The 20,947-nt window shown below is 32.2% G+C and overlaps 1 protein-coding gene across 1 annotated transcript; it reads right to left on the bottom strand.

Annotated features, from left to right (window-relative positions):
• Positions 1-13,845: 13,845 nt before the first annotated feature.
• Positions 13,846-15,970, bottom strand: LOC105773735 (ubiquitin-fold modifier-conjugating enzyme 1). The gene is made up of 3 exons (XM_052632197.1): positions 15,524-15,970; positions 15,382-15,443; positions 13,846-14,169 (listed from the first exon to the last, which is right to left on the bottom strand). The coding sequence occupies exons 1-3, from the start codon at positions 15,854-15,856 to the stop codon at positions 14,040-14,042; spliced, it is 525 nt and encodes a 174-aa protein (XP_052488157.1). The 5' UTR covers positions 15,857-15,970; the 3' UTR covers positions 13,846-14,039.
• Positions 15,971-20,947: the final 4,977 nt, after the last annotated feature.

Here is a 20,947-nt window from a genome sequence, read left to right as displayed (position 1 = left end):
ATACAACAATATTTGGTAGAATGAGGTTTTTTTTTTTAATAATCTTATTATAGTCTCAAAATAAGAGGATAATGCGTTTTAGCGCACTTGAATTCACGTCTTATATTGATAATAATGTCCATGTCAATCGAGCTAAAACTCAATAAGTTGGTATAATGAGTTTTTGAACTCTACGTAGGGTTAAGAAATGAATAGTAAAATGTTTTAATAAAAGGATACATAATTATTTTTAAAACCGCTTGTAGAATAAAAAGAATACGTACCCAATATTAACATTTATATTATTAGATTTGTTAATTTTAAATGGAAAAAAGTTATAAATAAAATAATAAATTTAATACTATATATATATATATATCATTTGAAGCTAAATTCCATGAAAACAATAAAATTACCGCCACACACACACACACACACACATATATATATATATATATCATTAATAAGTAATTTTCGGCATTTGATCTCGTGATGTGGGTATAGGATTAACACCTTTGGTCCATGGATCAAACATCGGAGTTGTTATGTTTAAAATTTTAATACATATAAAAATATGATGACTCAAATGGTAAACATCAATTCCATATCTTTTAAGTAAGTTCTTAATTGAAGTATTGTGGAGGAAGAAAACATTAAAAGAAAAGGAAAACTTACTCCATTTAAAAATCTAATTTGGGTTTTTTTTTACATAAAAAAATTATTTACGAAAATGAGGTCAGTTGTAGATTATTTACAAGAATAATATGTTTTGAAGAGTAAAATTCAGTCACTCCATATTATCAGGCAACTCCGACTTCAACAGCACACCCATCATAAGCAAATCATATCAATTGAAAAAAAATTACTTTTTAAGTGATGTAGCCAAGTAGGGTGGTGACATCGATATTTTTAACTGTGTTAATTTTATAAACATAAAATGCTGAAGAAATATTGAGGAAATACGACTGAACATACTGGTGTAACCTAACATGTTGGCCACACTGATTTAAAATTTCAAAAAAAAAAAAACATAGAATGTTTGTAGGGGTCGGTTATCGTGATCGACTAATCACATTGACAATAAAGGTGTCGCCTAACATGGTGGCGATGCTGCTATTCTCCAGTTGGCCATGCGTCTTGACCCCAAAAATAGTTTTTTTTTTGTCTCCTTTCTTATAAATTAACACAATGGTCCCCTACTCCCCACTCTGCAAATGGTAAAAAAGAATTGATATTTGAGTTTTGAGGAGCTTGCAAAGATAGGTTAGTGCTTATCTTTGTAAAATTTTTTATTTATAATTTTACGTTTTAAACACTCAACTTAAAAAAATTATAAAATGGTCACTAAATTGTTTAAAAGTTTTTATTTAAGTCATTAGGATATTCAAAATAATTGTTGTGTGGCTTTCTCTATTCGCATTACCTATACCAATTAAAAGCTCTCCTTCCTCTCTCTTCTATAGTTAAATTTTTTTTTCACCGAACAACTTTAAAGGTTACTGATAGGTGTCAAAACCACCAAAAATAATTCCTACAAAATAATTCTAAATAGTAGTAAAGAGTGGTAGTAGGGTCGAGTCCACATGGATTGGATGTTATAATCAACTTCCGTATTTAACTTGTGATCAGAATTTTTATCGTGTCGAAAGTCGTGACAAAAGTCGTGCCCATGACTCCAAACGGACCTGCTAAAAAATAAACAAATAAATCAGGGAAGTTTTGAAATGTTTAGAAAGTAAACATTCAAATCAGCATAAATAAACAATTAATTAATATTAGAAATAAATTTAGATCTGGAAATAAATTCAGACTTTTGTAAACAGAGATAATAAGTATTAGCCTTAGACTCAGTGGATTCCGGATTTCTGAATCGATCCCTGAAAATTAATTTTCTCCTGTAAACAATAAGTTGGTTATAGTAGTTAAGAACGTCCTAACCACCAATTCTTCCTCTCATAGCTGGTCTCGATACGGCCTGCAAACCAACCCTTACCGATTATCTAACCGAGATACACGTGTTCCCGATTCAAGATTCTGGCAACCTTGCGCTTTGAAGAACCCAACTCGAATCAACGGCCTCAACCGCATGAGTTGTTTAAACCCGATCACTTATTCCTTGATTTGTTCTCGGAGATCCAAATAAAGCACGACCGACTCGTTTTTCCAACTGTCAGCAAACACGACTCCAACCCAACGTGCACTTTGACTTGAAATCGAGTTTAACTTTAAGGGATGAGTTGTCTATCCCAATACTTAGGAAAAAAATGAATATCGATTGAGAGGATTTTTAGCACGAATACGTATCTTACGATTCCTGACCGAAAAGAACACTACCCAAAGCTAAGATAAAATTTAGTGAAGCATGAAATTATTCATGCTTTGTAGACTTTGAAAGGTAAATTGATGATGATGGTGAAGAATGGGAAAGAAAGGTACTTGGAAGGCAATTAGACCAATTTTGTAAAAACAAGGAAATGTAAATGAAAAAGAAAATAATTCTATTCAATTCCAAACTGAAATTAAGGTCATGGAATTTACTAATTTTGGCCTTAGTCACTTTAACATAAAATCAAATAAAAAATTAATAGAAAAAATAAAATAATATTTTTTTATTTTTAGCTTTTACAAAGTCAAAACATCTGATGAGTACTTGGCTTTCTCCACATTTTTTATTTGACCTCATTTTATTGATTGTGTTTCAATTTGGTCCTTCTTTGCTCGTTTTTGTTTCTTAGCGTCCCAATTGCATCCCTGACAAGATTAAAACATAAAAGTACTAATTTAGCAGGGATAAATTCAGAAATAAACCGAATTAAACAGAAAATGTCATGCAAATTAACATGTTATCAGTCACGAATTTGTGAACCAAAATCCAAATAACTTTTTTTTTCGATCTTCAACACTGACTATCATATTGACTTGGATCTAATGTATATTCTTTTACTAGTCAATTGGTACTAATCCGCCGTACCGATCATTAAATTGTCTCTTAGAGCTAACTAGCTGAACTTAAAAAAAAAACTTAATAGCTCAGTGAAATAAAAACTTTCAATAGTTCGATGGCTTAAATTAAGACTTTTGAATAGTTTAATTTGTAACTTTTTAAAACTGAGTGATCAAAACTTGAATTTACTGATAGTTTAGTGACTTTGGGTGCAATTTGCCCAAACAAAAACTAATCCTTCATTAAAACATTTACCTGAACCCTGTAGAAGAAAAGGTCGGATTGGAAATGGGGAGTGACAGTAAATCAAAGCGTCCAATCGTTGAAAACCTCTCAACGTGGGGTTTTGTGACCTTTTGATTCATTGTGGCATTTAGGCAAACAGCTGGAGTGCTACTTTAAGCTCCCGTAGTTAATATTGTCTGTTTACAGCTTCTCACTCTCACACAGTGATTGATCAGTAACTTCAACAGCTACCTACTACTCTGTGTCAGTCTGCTTCACTGTGCTGCTCACTGCAATGGATTGGGGCCCCTAAAAACAACGTATCATAACATCACAACAAACGGTGGTGATTTCATCTCCCAGCCAAACATCACTCACAGCTGATCGATCCCCTCCTCGTTTGGTTAGCAGAACCAAGTACTTGAAATCGGATTTTACAAGTCATCCACATGTTCTTGTTATAACTTGTAAACGTACATTTGGGTTCTTCAATTATTTTAAGGGAAAATTGCACCAAAGGTCATTAAATTATTAGTAGAATTATATTTCAGTCACTTAATTTTAAAAAATTAATAAAATGGTTACTATACTATTTGAAAGCTTTTATTTAAGTTAATAAACTATTCGAAAGGTTTAGTTTTATTTCAGTCGTTAATTTTTTAAAATTTTAGCTAGCAAACTTGTAAACATGATGATAACATTATCAATATTACACATGTCAAAGACCCAATAAGCAAACAAAATGTTGAATATACGGCTTTTACTGAATTATAATTGAAGATTACATTTTTAAAAACTCATAATATAAAAACTTTATATAGAATGACTTTTAAATATATATTTTAAATGTCAAGTTTTTACTACATATTTCAAACATTAATGCTATATGATAGTTAATTTTAAAATCACAATTTTAACTTAATTTTATCTAAATTTCAGCTCGTTAGTTAGTTATATAGTTGGAGGTTTGATTTTTGCTCATGAAATGAAATATAATTTACGATCAACAATTTACTTCTTTAGAATATTTCTATTGTGAATAAATTAATTACCGTTATCAATGATGAATACTTTAATTCCAATTATAACTAAAAACTATCTTTTTGTGTGCTTAGCTTTGAATGAAAGAGCCCTTAAATAGGGAACTAAATGTAAGTTATTAAGGGTAAAGTACTTTAATGTCACCAAACTAGAAGTGGTCACTCAACTTCCAAAAGTAATAAAATGATCACTAAATTATCCGAAAGTTTTCATTTAAGTTATTGGATTGTTAAAATTGTTCTTGTATAATCCTCTCTGCTTGCATCGCCTACACTAATTAAAAACATTTTTTCTTCTCTTCTACAGTTTGATTTATTTTCATAAAATAACTTTAAATGTTATGAATCTACGAACCAAAATCCAAACAACTTTCTTCTCCAATCTTCCGCAACTAGCTGTCAGATCGACTCGGATCTAAGGTCCGTTCTTCTACTCATTAACTGGTACTAATCCATTCTACCGATCGTTAAATTGTCATTTAAAGTTCGCTAAATAGACTTAAAAAATTAAAGGTACTAATAATTTAATAATATTGAGTGTAGTTGATCCAATTATTGATCACAATTAGACAGTTTTGGAAGTCTCTCTCAACTGCCGCGATTAGTGTTTAACAATTGCCAACTAATAACAAAAGAATCTGATTCTTCTTATATCCTTCGAAAACGACATCGTGGGACCCCAAATTGCAGTCCTTAAATAACACAAGCAAGAAAAAGGGCAACCGGTGGTTACAAAAGACATGCACGTCTTCTCCTTTTTCAATTAGTTTGGTCCTTCGATTCCAAATTACAGCTTCTTTGTCCTTCGTATAATACTCTTTCATGTCGAAATGACAAAACCAAAAATTGGTCCTAATTTTAATGCACTTTTATCAAACATTATTCACCCATAATATTGCTAGTTTATTTTTATGTCGGCCGATAGTGGCGGATCTTAGGACTAATCTTTTAAGGATTAATTAAAATTTTTCACAATAAAATTGAAATTTTCTAAAATGAGGGGCTAAGGCCACTTGACCTTCATTACAATCTGTTGTAACCATAAGGTGTGACGTGGTAGTTGCTCACCCCGTCCCTTAATTATGTGATTGAGGATTTGATCCCATCATAAAAATAGAGCATATTTCATGGTTAACCATTTAACTCTTAAAAAAAAAAAAAACTCTTGACTTGATGAAATTAATATTATTATTTTCGGTGCTGAATGCTTAATTTCGATTTTAAAAAAAAAGAATGTGCAACTGTTGATGAGAAAGTGTATGGGTCCAAATTCTTGTGGGTGTTAATAGCTTTAGGGAGCCCAAAAGGACCCTCTGTGTTGTTGTCTCAATGTAGAGTGGGGATTGCCTTTGAATTTTGGAGTCTTACTGTTCTTAAAATGCGGTTCGTTAGGGCTAACATCAGGCATCATAGCAAACAAGGGACACACACACACCTCTAGTTTGATTTTTGTGTGGTCTTGGCTTTTAATATTTAGAGAGAAAGAAGTTTGGAGGAAAGGGGCTTGAGAGTTATAGCCATGATTGTAAAACTTGGAATCGTATATTAGAATAGTTGATAATGATTCAATTGTATAAATTTTTTTTTTTGGTAATGTACAATTAAAGGGATAATATTTGTGCACTCACATTAGAGACATACTCACATGCACACACTACGTTCAAAGGGAACTGTCTAAATAAAGGCCTACCACTGCTCCCTTAGAGGAGTGAACCCAGGTGGGTTTTATGGGTGAACAATTCGTAACCACTAAACTAATCACGAGAGTTCAAATATATAAGTTGAATTAAAAAAACAAAATCAATAAAAAAAAGTCAGAAAAATTAGAGGATGATTCAAGATAATGCGATTATGGCTCATAATTTTTTTTTTGTAATAGTCCGTTTTTCAGTGGTGTCGGAAACAGTGGTTTTGGGGCCACCAAATTAAACAAGTAAGTTTGTAAATATTATTATTTAATATTTACGAGTCAAATGTGATTTTTTAAAAAAAGGTTTTTGATTTGATAATTTATGTTATATAAGTGATTTATTAAGTTCAAGTGGTTTTAGAAAATGAGATATCGGGACATTGTTTTTATAAACTGAGCCGTAAATATTTTTATAAATATTTACAGAGTGTCATTAAGGTGGTATTAAAGTTTCGTTAAGAAATTTTAACGTTTCAATGGTTAATTAATTAAAAAGGATCAAATTAAAAAAAGTGCATTCCCGGGACTCCGTTCCCGTAAATTGGACTCGTAAATATTTTTAATAAATATTTACGAAGATAATTGTGTAGTTAATTAGGTTTCGATTTAAGTAAATTTGCTTGAATTAAAAGTAAATTAGGTATAAGGACTAAATTGCATATAGAGTGAAAGTTGAATTATAGATTAAAGAAAAACTAAAAGGACTAAAGAAGCAATTATGTCATTGTTTCTTTATGAGGCGGCATAAGTTAAATATATGTGAATTTAATATATATTAAATTAAAATAAGTTTAGTTAATATATAAGTATATATATTATATATTATGATAATAATATAATAATGTATAATAAAACAAATAAATGAAAGAAAAGAAAGAGAAAGTGAAACGAAATAGAAGGGAAAAGAAAGAAAAAAAAGGAAAGGAGAAAGAAAAGCTAAGGGTTTCAATTGTTGAAAGTTTAATTGCTAACGTCATACTGAAATCTTCAATTAAAAGAGAAAAGATAAAGTCGATGAGGAATAGTTTGAAATTTCTAGTTTATATTTCTATAATCCGAATTTAATTGTTAATTGTTAATTGTTATAATTCAATTTAATGTATATGGTAAGTGTTGAGGTGAGAATTATTGTGTTTTGCAATTGAAAGGGATTAATTTAGTATGTGATGAATTTATTAAATTTATATTGATTGAATTGGTATATATATTGAATATATTTATTATTTGAATTGAAATGAATATTGGTTGTATTTGAAAAGTGAATTGAAACCTTATTAACTGTATCGGGCTGAGTCGGATATAGATGGCATGCCATAGGATTAGAAGAGTTCAGGGATTTCTTCGTCTTGGAGTCGATGAGACACTGGGTGTCAATCTATTACTTCGGATTAATTCGATGAGGCACTGGGTGTCAATTTACTTCAGTTTAGCCGATGGGACACTGAGTGTCAACTTATTACTTCGAATTATCCGATGAGGTACTGGGTATCAAACTAGTTTGTTTTGGTTGGATCCGTGTATCTGTCCGAGTCCAAGTCGTGTTAATAAGGGTAAATGAATAATAAAGTTTTATAATTGATATTGAAATGGTATGGTATGAGAAATGGAAATGAAATAGTGAATTGAAAATAAAATGTAAAATATGTTGCAAATATATGGAATATATGAGCTATATACTCATGAAATGACTATGGAATGGATATTGCAATTGTATAATGAAATGTGAAATAAATTGTGAAAAGCTGTTTATATAGCAAGTATGAGAATTGGGTTATTTGTGAAACAAATGAAATATAATATGGTTGTTGTAATAATTAAATATTAATATGTGTTCATATTTCAATTGTATATTTGTAATTTCTTATCTTTTAATATTCGAATTATAGAAATACCACTGAGTTTATATTCAGCGCACGGTTTTGTTTCCCGTGCGCAGGTTAGGTACTTAATTTTTGATATCCGATTCAACATCCAACAATGATCCCGAACTCAAATGTGGTGATGTTTATCCTTTGTGTCGGCATGTACCTAGGGTGTCTAAATAATAGTTATTTTGTGGTTTGATTGTAAATGAGGTTATAAGTTTAATTTTGGTTGGTTTTATACATATAAATATGTGTTTGTTTTTGAAGCCATATTATAGCATGATAAATTGAACTAAATCTAGATAAGTGCATGTGAATTTAATTCTATGTTTAAGTACTCGTGAACTAGGCAAAATTGATTTGGATTTCATATGTTTATAATTTGGATTAAAATGATGCTTTGATGACTTGTTTTGATGATATGAAATGTTTGACAATTCTGTCTGTTTGATTTGTAAACTCCGGTAATGCTTCGTAACCCGATTCTGACGAGGGATACGGGTTGGGGGTGTTACATGTTCACTACTTACGAAGCTCAAAGAATGACTTTAATAAAGGTTGTGCTTTAAACTTGATATGAGCAAAGTTTATGATAGGGTTGAGTGACAATTTTTTGTCGAACGTGATAGCTAAAAGGGGTTTTGGAAATAGGTGGATTAATTTAATGGTACATTATGTTTTCTCTGTCTCTTATCGTATTCTATTCAATGATAATCTAATTGAATTTTTTGACTTTGAGAGAGGATTGAGGCAGGTTGACCTCTTGTCACCTTATCTTTTTTCTTTTCTGTATGTAGGGTCTCTTAGCTTTGCTTTCTTGGGTGTAAGAGGATGGAAAATTCATAGGCGTTAGGGTGAGCCAAAATGGCCCAAGGATGAAACACCTTTTATTTTATGATGATAGCTTGTTATTCATTCATATTAAGAAGGGGAGGCTAAGACTTGAAGGGAGCTTTGGGCAAAACATTAATTTGAGCAAATATATGTTACTTTAGTCCTAATACTAGGGTGGAATCTCGAGCTTTGTTGAGTGGCATCCATAATATTTGGGTGGTGGAGGAGCTTGATATGTACATGGGTTTACCCTTGGTAGGGAAAGAGATTTTCATTAAATCTTTCCTTCAAGCCATAGGCAGAGCTACATTGGTTATAAGGGTCAATTGACCCTACAAAGAGAAAGAGAAAGAAATTTATTTATAATTTTTAATATATATATGTAATAGGCCAATTTTAGCCTGGACCCAAATTACAAATAAAAAAAACAAAACAAAAAATAAAAGTCCAAAAAGATTAATAGTCCATTACAAAAAAGGGCCCACTACCCAATCACAAATCCAAAACAACCCATTATTAATATTTCAGAAAAAGAAAACCCTAGGGCTAGCCTAAGAGCTTCAGCCGCCGCTCTTAGCAGCCGCCTCTAGGCCTGCCATCGCCTCATGCGCCTGACACTTCTCTGCCACCACCTGCAAAAAGAACAACACACAAGAGGCCAAGCAGAAGCAGACAACGGAGAAACAAACAAAAAATAGAAACAAAGAGTTTGATTTTATTTTCATTTTTTATTTCATTTTTTTACATACGAATAATAATGAAAGTAAAAAGGGAAGAAAAAGACTCACCTGAACATCCCGCGGTCTAATTGTCGGAGGTCTCTTCTCCGTCGTTGAAACTGGACCTAAAAGGGAGGGGAGGGACCTTTTCTTTCGATTTTTTTGGGGGGTTAAGAAGGCTCGGCCTTCAAATAGTTGAAAACGGGGCCAAAAATCCCATTTTTGTCTATCGTCGGCCACCGGCCATGGCGGCAGTACGGTGGACGGATGGTGGCACTCTATGACTGACGCTTGGAGAGGAGAAGGGAGGTTGAAAGAGTTTTTTTGGTTTTTTTTTTAAAGAAAGGAAAGAGAATGAAATTTTTTTTTTTAAAATGACTTTTATAAACCCATTAAATGGCGTCGTTTAGGGCTTGCCACAATAGCCCTAAAACGATGTCGTTTTACCCCTAGGATCCGTGCGCCGACCCTACCCGTCCTCAGGATCCGCGTGTTTCTGTGGTGAATAGGCTATTTCCGCGCGGGTGTCCCTTCGCTTTTGCGACGTAGTGCAATCTGGCCCCTGTTGGTTTTTTGTTTATTTTGCCGCATAATTTTCTGTTTGTTTCACTTTGGTCCATGTTGAAACATTGCGCATAAGGGCTAGGAATATTTTCCCACTTAGTCCCTCATTCTTTAAGCGCGTTCTATTTTGGTCCCTAGAAACCTTCTTTTATTTATATATAATTTAAACCCAGAATTTTAGTTCGATTTCAATCTAGTCCTTAATCCATTTAATTAATTAATTTATTTAAAAAAAAAGGAAAACTCTTTTATTATTTATTTTAAGTTTCTTTCATATATTATTTATTTCAAACTGCTTTTACATATTATTTATTTAAATTTTATATATATATATATATATTATTTATTTTAAACTATTATATATATTATCTTTTAAATTTTTATACATTATTGTTTTAAAAATGTTTTATATGTTATTTTTATATATTATTTATTTTAAACTGTTTTTATTATTCATTTTAAGTTTTTTATATATTGTTTATTTGAAACTTTTTCTTATTTATTTTGAATTGTTCTTATAAGTTATTTATTTTAAACTATTATTTACTTTAAATTGTTTTATATATATTATTTTGTTTCGTTTCTTTGATAGTTAATATTGGTATTAAAAATGATATGTTGTGTGATTATTGTCATTATGTGTATTATAATTGTTTATTCGTATTTTCATGCTATTGTGATTCATTAGTGCAACATTTTATTCGTAAATTATTTCTCCATGTTATATATTATCATTTCATCACATTTCATTGAAACCACTTCAAAGGTCGCGCTTAATTTTTTTCCTTTATCCATAATAGGCCATTTTATATTTTTAACTAAATAGCACACATCGTTTAGGTTTTGTAATTGTTATTATTCAAAATTTTTTTTAAAAAAAAAAATAGGCGATGTTTCGTTTTTTGGAAATTCGAGAAGTCGCACCCTAACTTACAGGGTTTCGATTTTCTCGTTAAATCTAAACAACCGATCATCCTTCTAAATTTAAAATACCCAAGTTTTAAATAAAAATCAAAGGCAAGCTTATTCTCGAGGGTTCAAATGTCGCATCCTAACTTACGGGATGTGGCATATTGTTATCGCGGGACGAGTGGGTCTTTGGTGCTCATTTCAATTTAATTCAAGCGTTTTTAAAATTAACATTAATAAAAAAGGAATCGTATTTTAAAATCTTTTCAAAATTTCAATTTTCGGTATTAAGACATTAAGTAATCAACTAGGTACCAATTTTGGGCGTATTGAGGGTGCTAATCCTTCCTCGTGCGTAACCGACTCCCGAACTCGTTTCCTGGATTTTTAAGACCAAAAAAAATTATAGTTTTAGTAAACTTAAAATTTTATTAAAATGATTAAATTACGAGGTTACCCTATCACACCTCATCAAAAAAGATTGGTGGCGACTCTCATATTTGTTTTCGTTTTTCAAAATCTAAGTCGACCCCTTTTATCAAAAAAATAGTTTCGACAATATATATACACATATATAATAACGGGTGAATTGATCCCACAAAAATTTGAAAATTATTCTTTTCAATATTTTTAAGTGAGTCCTCCTAATTGGTAACAACTCTTTTATTCTTTTCAAGCTTTATTATTAATATCTAGAAAATTAAGATGGTGGTTTTTCTTCTAGTAGATTAAGATTTTTATGCAAGATTTAGATTTTTTATTAATTGAACCATTTTGGATATTGGTTTTGTATGAGATTCGTTAACATCTTGACTGGGTAATAAGTTTTTGAGTTTAACCTTTGAAGAAATTGAGATTGATTGTATTTATAATCTTAAGTTTATTGAATATTGACTAGAAATTTAGTATTTTTATTTATAAATTGTTATTACTAGTATGATTTCGTGAATCTTGTGTTTGAAAATTGACTTATTGCATACCCATGACACTAAAAAGCATTTACGTGATTTCTTTTTGTGAAAAAATTACTAGTTGTTTGCTGATTTTGTGAAAATTTTAGTGTTTAAGGCTTATATTTATTTGTTTCTAAATGTTTAATAAGAATGGAAAAATATTTTAAATGAAAGTCTACTAGTGAAGTAGAAGAAATACAAATCCATATAAAAAAAAGGGTTAAAAAAGTTAAGTTTAGCCTTTAAAACCTTCCAGCTTATCTAAATTTCAGAGCGAGATTACAAATTATCATCCAAATGATAGAAATAATATAAGAATGGCATGTTTGCAGAAGGTACCTTGTTAACCTCGTAATCACAACTTTCACCAAAAAAAATTGAGGGACTATTGGATTGAAAATTTCCAACTTCTTACTAAAGGCTATGTAATAGTTTTATATCTAACCATATTATACATTGTTTTATCAAGAAATACGTACTTTAGTTTATATGACTTCTATAAATATTTTTATTTTTCAAAATTTGACCCATATTTCAAATTTTCTGGCTCCGCGCTATTCCTTCTTACATTGAGTACTTTCTTATTACCTAAATGTGTCACCAATGATATTGTTCAGGTTATTTGCAGGTATTGGTAGGCTCAATGTGGCACGGATAAAGTGTGGGCTATGTTGGCTTCGAGCACTATGAGACAACCGAAATGTTACTTTTCAATATAGCACTCTTCGGCAAGCAAATTTGGTGGCTCTTGCACCAAAAGGATACCTTGTGCTTTAGAGTGTTGTCAACCAAATACTTTCCATCAAGTGACATCTTTCTTTGCAAATAAGTTGATTAACCTTTTTTTTTTCTTGTTTGGAAAAGGATTTATGACTACACTGGATTCATTTATGTCTAGGCTTTTTTTAGCACATTGGAAACAAAAACAAAGCTAGGACTTGATTTGAGGGGAGTGAAGGGTCTTGATGGGAAGGATCTTGTGCATAATGATATTCTTTCCCTTCATCCCATGGTCTCAAATCTATTAGTAGAGGATAGGCCTAGATGGAATGAGGATCATATTTGGCTATTCTTTCGTGCGATAATACTCATGGTGAACTCTTGGTCTGGGGACATGCCTCTATAGATGTTTATTCAACAAGATTTGATTATAATTGGCTCTTTCTTAACTCGATGAGGTTTGGCCCTCAAAGAGGTTTTTTGTAACTTTGGAAATTAAAGATCTTTCCTAAGATTAAATTATTCGGTTGGAGGTTGAGTCATGAAGTTATTGATTTTGAGTGGTATTGATGATAACTTATTAAGTGCTGCTTTTTTGCAGGGTGAATTGACTAGAGTTTGCAATGAGGAAATTTGATAAGGATGCCCTTACTAGCCTTTTGGTGGTTCTTTGATAGTTATAGGAGGCAAGAAACTTGGAGATTGTGCAAGCAAATACTACGATTTCTCGGGATGCTTTCATTTGTGCTCAAGCACTCAATAAGGACTTCAGGTTCATTATCGTCTTTGTACGCCGTTGGTACCTAGGAGATTGAAGATCGAGAGACGGGAGGCTCCACATGGTGAACACCTTATGATCAATGTTGACACGGCTTAGAGGGCTAGGGAGCGTGCAATGTCCTATGATGTGGTGATTCGTGTGATTCGGAAGGTATGGTGCGTGCTAGTTGCGCATGCAATGTTAAGGGTGCCTCTGATGCTTTGGCGACTGAGGCAATGGCCATTGTTGAAATCCTTGGGATGGCCCGAGACTTCGGACTTCCGCTGTATCATCATTGTTAAGTTAAACTGTTTAGTTACTATTAACAGACTTAATAGCAATTGTTTGGATTTATCTATTTATGGCCGAATCATTAAAGAGCACTGTATTTTACATGATTGGTTTGCTTATATTTATTTTTGTTATGCCTATCCATCAACCAATGGTGTTGCGCATTGTTTAGCCCATTAGTCCTGCAGAGCCTTTGCTTCCAAAAAAATGGAAATCCACTTAGAGAAATTAAAAAAAAAAACTCTCCTAAAGACTATCATATACTAACCCTAACTTTTACCATTTAATGGGAAAAAAAGACTTAAAACACAAACCATGAACATGACTTCACATGCAATCTTTGACAAAAGCATTCAAAAAAAAAAATCAGATCATATGTGCATTTAAAAGTACAAAGTCAAGAAGTTTGACAGATAATTTGACACTTTTGAGAAGTTTGACAGATAATTTGACACTTTAACAAAAAAAAAAAAAACTCTGTAAAATTGTATAAGCATTTATTTTTGAAACTCAAGGTACACCTTAAACGTTTCAACAAAAGAAATGCTAAGACTCATTCGAAGTGGTCGCATCATCCTTATGCTTGATCATACCAGAATCCACAAGAATGGGAATCTCTGCAGCAAGCCATGGAGCAAGTCCCAAACAAAGTGCATGCGCTATACCGAACCGAGGACTGCACAACAAGATCATTAAATTCAGAAAAGAAGAAACTACTGAGCAAAGATTACAGCATAAACAATATGAATAAGTGCAAAAGGGTTACAACACTGATTATCCTTCAAAACATGGCTTAATCCCGGTTGATCCGATAACAAAAGATTAAGAAACCAGATACGTGAACATCCATTACTTGTTCAATACAAGCCACCTCTTAATGATTTAAAGGAGTATAATGATGAAACATACTGACCCTTTAAACTAGATAAACTGGAAAAAGCAGCCTTCCAACATCGATGCTGCATAATACAAACACATTCAAATCTCATTTTTTTACGGCTCTTTGCTCTATTTGACTTGCTCAGAATTGCTCTCTATATCTTCCTTTATCTGACTCCAGATTATATTTCCTCTAATTTTCAATCTGACTGAACCTAGTTTTGCTGCTAATGACAGCTTTAGGAAGAATACAGGTAAAAGTACCATGGAGGCCCCTGTATTAGGAATCAGATTGCATTTTGCCCCCTCTACTAAACAAAAGGGGCAAATTAGTCTCTATATGTTAGATCAAAGAGTAAATAGGTCCTTTCGGTTAAAAATTTCATTCATTTATATTGTTAAAACTGACTTGGCTGACAAAATAACCAGATAGTGACATGTAACATATCACCTGTGCCTTATGCTGAGGTAAAGTAACCAATTTTTAACAGTAGAAATAGATGGAATTTTAACAGAAAGACCAATATGCTCTTTGACCTAATGTACAAGGACAAATTTGCCCATTTCTTGAGTAGAAGGGGCAAAATGCAATCTAACTTCTACTATAAGAGCCTCCATGGTTCTTTTACCGAAGAACACAACACTGAAGATTATTTGCTTGTATTGGACAATCATTGAACATACAAAATAATCTGTTCAACTACGAACTCGAAATAGGGGATACTTTACATGGACAAACGGACAATTGGTGCACTTTAACATGGAATTTTCCAACAATGATTATGAACACAGCCAATATGTAATCCCCCTCTACTTGATCAAAGGTTATATTATGCCCCCAATTTAGATTTTGGATGCCAATTCCAATCAACACCCATTAGTTATATTAGCAATTACACACTACAAACACATGAGATAACAAGTTCAATTCTTCTATTTCCTAATATAATCATGAAAACATAAAATTCAACGAATTAAAACCCAAAAAAACCCCTAAAATTCAACATACCAATTTTTTGCCCAAAGTGGCTTGAAATGTACGGTCAAACAAATCTTCCCTCCTCTATACATCTGCCATAAAAAAAACAACCAACAATTAATAATCACATCAAAACAAATAACAAAGAAGCAAAAAAAATTAAAAATTTCACCTTCTGAGTCTTGCCATCGAGTTCGGGCAACTCAAGCTCGGGAGCAGTGGCGGGATAAGTAACGGGGATATCAAACTGGAGATCAAACTCGTACTTAAGGAGATTATGGACGTACCAACACTTGCCTGTCCAACGGGTACCTTCGGGATTGGCTGCCGATATACGGAACCAATCGTTATCGTTGGACTTGTTCATCTGGGTGTAGGCTATTAGAGCTCTGTATTCCTCTTTAAGCCTCTGAGTCCATGCCGCTCCGTCTCTGGGGCCCGCCTTCGTCGTCAATAGCGGGATCTGGGTCAGCGTCGACTTCGTATTCGGGTCCCAGCCTTCCATTTTCCGGGTTTACCCTCTTTAGCTAACCCTAACCCTAGATTTTATTCTTGATTGAAGATGAAAAAATTGAAGCACCAGCGCCTGTTTCAGTTTGAAAGTATCCGTTAAAAAAGTTCCATTATTTTCTCGTATGTTATTATACCGACTCGATGAGGTTATAATTGGAAATTCATTCTTTAACATGCAAAAATAAAATAGGTTAAACTTCCTCGTTAGTAGAGGTGCTAATGGGCCGGGTGGCCCGGCCCAGCCTGACGGCTCGCTCGAAATATGGGAGGGTTTGGGTAAAAATATAGGCCCGAAATATGGGTTTGGGCAAAAAATGAGGCTGTTTAGAAAGCGGTAGGGTCTCAGTAACACTTTTTGGCCTACTGCCCGAATATAATAAATATATTTATTTTTTTATTTTTTATTTTTAAAATACTTTTTTTATTTTTTTAGTGTTTATTTAAAAGCGAATTGGTGGGCCTTGCCTAAGACACTGGTCGAATTTTTCGGGCCCCAAACTGGCCCTACCATGAGCACCTCTACTCGTTAGTCACTGAACTTTTCATGTATTTCTATTTTGGTTATTGAAGTTAGGGATGAGCATTTGGTCGAGTCAAAATTTCGAGTTAGTCGAGTTGATGAACCATATTTTAGCAACCGAAATCAATTTAAAATTTTTTCGAATTGAATTGAATTGAATCGAGTCGAGTTAACGAATCCTATTATTTATACTCATTGTTGTATTTACATAGTAAACGAAGTAAAATATTATTTAACTATATAAACAATAAAATTATTTTGCCTTTTAATTTAATGGGTAAACGTTTATTAAAACGACATAGTTTTGTTGTTTAACTTATGATTTTGACTTTAACTTTAGAAAAATTAAACATTTATCAAAACGACGTAATTTTACCTTTTCTTATTCTGATTTTCGAATAATTTAATTTTTTATCAAATTTTTCGAATCGAATCGAATTTTACTCAACCCTGATATTGATTATATAAATTGGTTAGAAAGATCATAGCCTTGTGCTTGTCGCTGAATCTCTAAAATAACCAAATTGTGGAATCATGTTTGAAACCCTAAAATTTCTTTTTGGTTACGCCCATTATACTTTTTGTATCTCATTGCAAAAAACAGAAAAAGAGAGAATTGTTTCTTTAAGTCCTAAAAACCCTTTGCCACCTTACAGTCCAAATCATCTTCAACCCTCACCATCACTACAGCTATTCACCCATTACCTTACGAAAATCTACATACCCTCATTCCAAAGCTCCACCCCTTACTAAACTCGTCACCATTCCCCTCAATCTTCACTAACTCCAAATTCCAGCACCACCACTCTGCTCGCTCCTTCATATCGTTTAAACCTTGAACCCTCACCAACCTAACCGATAGCTCATTAACTTTGAAGACTCACGTTGATGGTGAAGGAAAAACTTTGAAGACAATGTCAATTATCTTGGTTGAAACTTCGAACGAATTGGGTACTTTCATTTGGATACCCAGACCGACACATTGACGAAGCATAAAAAAAACAAGTTAAAACTACAAAAGGAACATCTGACTATATACTGTTCTCATTTTACAGTCATTTCACTATTATTCACTTCTTTTAAGGTCCCTTCTATATATAATCAATTAACTAGTAATATCACCGGTTTGATTTTTTTATATAATCAATTTTTTTAATATTTTATTTTTATTTTTAAAATCAAATAAAATTTAATTTATATATTTATGTCTTGTTTTGTTCGTCATATTTGAATAAAACAACAAATTGAATGAATTTTAATTATGTGCACTCGATTTTTTTTAAAATTGATGGTTGCTAAATGATGATTGGGTGGTGTCGTTAATGGAATGATGGCATCATTATAGAAAATATATTATTTTTGTACAACATTTTACACCTAAATTATTTTTATATTAAATCGTTAATTTTGAAAAAAATGCCAGAATCTAATATTCAACCTCTGTACTTGAATGGTCAATTTTAAATACGTTTTCTTCAATCTTTCCATAATGTAAAACATATGTTTTTTTATTCATAATTGGTTGGTTCTCATGTGGTGGACCTTACTAAGAAAGACACCCCTAGGGGTTTGTATTCGATTAAGTCGAGTCGAATCGATTTAAAAAATTTTGGGTTAATTGAGTTGATAATCCTATTTTAGCAACAGAATTTAATTTAAATTTTTTTAATTAAAGTGAGTAAAAAATTTCGAGTTAACTAATGTTATCGTTTATACTCAATGGGTAAACATTTATTAAAATAATATAGTTTTGTCTTTAAACTGAATGGTTTTGACTTTTAACTTTAGAAAGTAAATATTTATCAAAATGGTGAAGTTTTGTATTTTCTTATTCGGATTTTTAGATAATTTGTGTAATTTATATTTGAGTTAGATCGAAAATTTTGATTTTTATTCGAGTTGACTGAATAACTTGATTTAATTCAAAATTTGAATTTTTGATTAAATTTTTCGGATATTAACTTGATTAACTTGAACTGTAATTTACATTGACAATTGCCAAAACTATTTATACAAGCACTAGCACCAAATGCTAGTAAGAATGATTAGGGCCAAATTTATTTATTTTTAGAATTAGGACTAAATTGATAGAATGTACAAATATTGAACAAAAAAATATTGTTATTAAGTCAATAAAAAAAGGTTACATCAAATTTCCGTTATCAACTTAATGGCACGGCGACTAAAAAATTTAATTTCGAAAACTTTAACGATTAAATCAAAAAAAATTTTATAGTTGAGTGACCAAGAAACACTGTCATAGTTTAATGACTATTCATGTAGATTATACTAGCCACGCCATCCATCCTTTTCAGATTTAGTGGCACTAAAAATTGAATTCGAATAGTTTAATGATCAAATTAAAAATTTTCATAGTTCGATGATTAAAATAGAAACATATGAAAAATTCAATAGTTTACACAACAAAGTAATATTCAAAGTAAAGAAATGACAATCACGATAAGAAAGACTTTGATCAAGTAAATCATTTTAAGCCATAAATTTATTGATATCATGAAATAAAAAAAAATCAACAATAACTATACTTTGTACATTAAGAAAGGATGGAAAAATTATTGCAAAATTTTATTTTATTTTCTTTTGCTTTGGAAACAAATATTTGAATTAATTTAAAATTAAAAGTAATAACTCCATAAAAAAATAATAATAATTGACAAACCTGGTTGTAAGTAGACGTTTTCAATTTTCCCTGTTGGCTCTGCATTGAACACCTAATTTCTCCTTGAAAGTTGTTGATTGTGTGTCTCTCAAGGCGGGCACCAAATGGTTCCTTTTTTGCTTGGGTTCATGCCATTTGTAATGACACAATGTGGCACTGCCTTGCTACATGCTAATCTGCCTCTGCCCTTCTGGTTCCCCTTTTTGAGGTGAGGAATTTTGCCTGCATGCAGAAGGTTGTTAGGGCCACTTTGAGCGGTGGACGCCTAAAAGTAGCCTTGTATGCTGATGGTTGGTTCTCCTTCCCAAGAGTGGCTAGAAGCATGATCGACCCTTTCACCTCATTGCTTTGATTAGTAAACCCATAGATGGAGTTAGCCTTCTTTACTTGCTGCTTGTCCAATTCCATTTGTTGAAAGGCTTTCACGACACTGCCAATGTAACACACTTTCACAATTCGAGGATCCTGCCAACATTAGTCGAAGAAACTACACCACTGCCATGCAGACATGGAGGAGTTGATCACTTCCAGTCATGTATTTGCAGTCACAAATTGAGATAAAAATTAAGAGCCAATGTGTCTCTATGCATATGGATGAGGGGAAACAACTTGCACTTGAGGGCATCAGAGGCTCTCATGTTCCTCATATAGCTCTTATATTAATGCAGATCGTCCATTCCCGATATGTTTCTTTTGGCAACTTGAAGCTGCATCCTTCTGGCCATATGGATGGGGGAACCTACGTCCATTCCTTCTGGCCACACTCCTCGTCTATCCTTTCTGCTCCGATGGGGTAGCCCTTGAAGCTGCATCCTCATGTCCTGGTGCCAGATTTTTTCACCATGTGAGATCATCTAATTCTTTATAAATTTACTTATTTCAAAATTAAATTGTTGACTTTTATGAATAAGTTAGTCATGTAATTTATTGATTCACATAATTATATGGAAGTAGCCAGGAAACTGGGAACCAGATAGCAATGGCGTGGCGGCTCATCAAGTCTTCCAATTCCAACCAAAAGTCTCCACTTACCTACGCCACAGGAAATTTAAAGGATAAATTCTGCTATTAGTCCCCATATTATGCGTAAATTATGGATTTAGTCACTATATTTCAATTTGGTCATTTTCAGTACTTATAGTTTTAGAATTTTAAAATTTTGGTCTTGCCCAAATGGTAGCTATTAAAGCTATTTATTTTATTTTCAAAATGTGATGCGATAATCAGATTATTGTATGTGTAATGTGATTTCACTTATTATTTCTATATATTATTCACAAGAAAATAAGTTAATAGATTTAACTTTTGTCGTTTTGCATTAAGATTGAACCTTCGGATTCAAAAATATAGCGACTAAGAATAATACAATTGAAGAACATAAACTAAAACTACAACTTTACACATAATACAAGATTAATAGTAGAATTTAACCAAATAGATTTAACTCTTATCATTTGGTAAGACTAAAGTTTCAATATTTGAAAAGTACAATGACTAAAATCAATAAATTTTAAAAGCACAGGCAAGGTTTTCAGAATCGGAATGGTGGTCGAATTAGTCTGGCTACTAATTCGTAGTCTGGACGGTTCAATTAAATAAATCATTAAAAAATTTACAAAAATATTAAAAATCAATTCAACTGCTTTGTATCGGTTCATAACTCAACTGGTCTGAAGTCTTTCTCCAGACTAATACCTTGGTAGAGTCTTGATCCGATCTAGTTCATATAACGGGGAATATAAGGACTAAAATTGATCAAATTAAATTAAAGGCAGGAAATCCATATCATACTCAAAATACAGCGTCTAATATCAAAATTTTACCAAAGTTAAACGTTTCCCCGACAAGTGACAGTTCCTTCTCTCTTGATAGCACCAAATATG

Source organism: Gossypium raimondii, chromosome 6, assembly GCF_025698545.1.
Source record: "Gossypium raimondii isolate GPD5lz chromosome 6, ASM2569854v1, whole genome shotgun sequence".
Classification (NCBI taxonomy): Eukaryota; Viridiplantae; Streptophyta; class Magnoliopsida; order Malvales; family Malvaceae; genus Gossypium; species Gossypium raimondii.
Note: the sequence above shows the minus strand (reverse complement) of the source record. Positions and strands in the feature narration are given on the sequence as shown.

Excerpts from the sequence above, each read along its gene's own strand:
- LOC105773735 (XM_052632197.1), bottom strand. The coding sequence starts at position 15,856 with ATGGAAGGCTGGGACCCGAATACGAAGTCGACGCTGACCCAGATCCCG. Across the intron at positions 15,444-15,523 it reads TCGATGGCAAGACTCAGAAG|ATGTATAGAGGAGGGAAGAT; the intron begins GTGAAATTTTTA and ends TTTTTATGGCAG. Across the intron at positions 14,170-15,381 it reads CCACTTTGGGCAAAAAATTG|TCCTCGGTTCGGTATAGCGC; the intron begins GTATGTTGAATT and ends CTTGTTGTGCAG.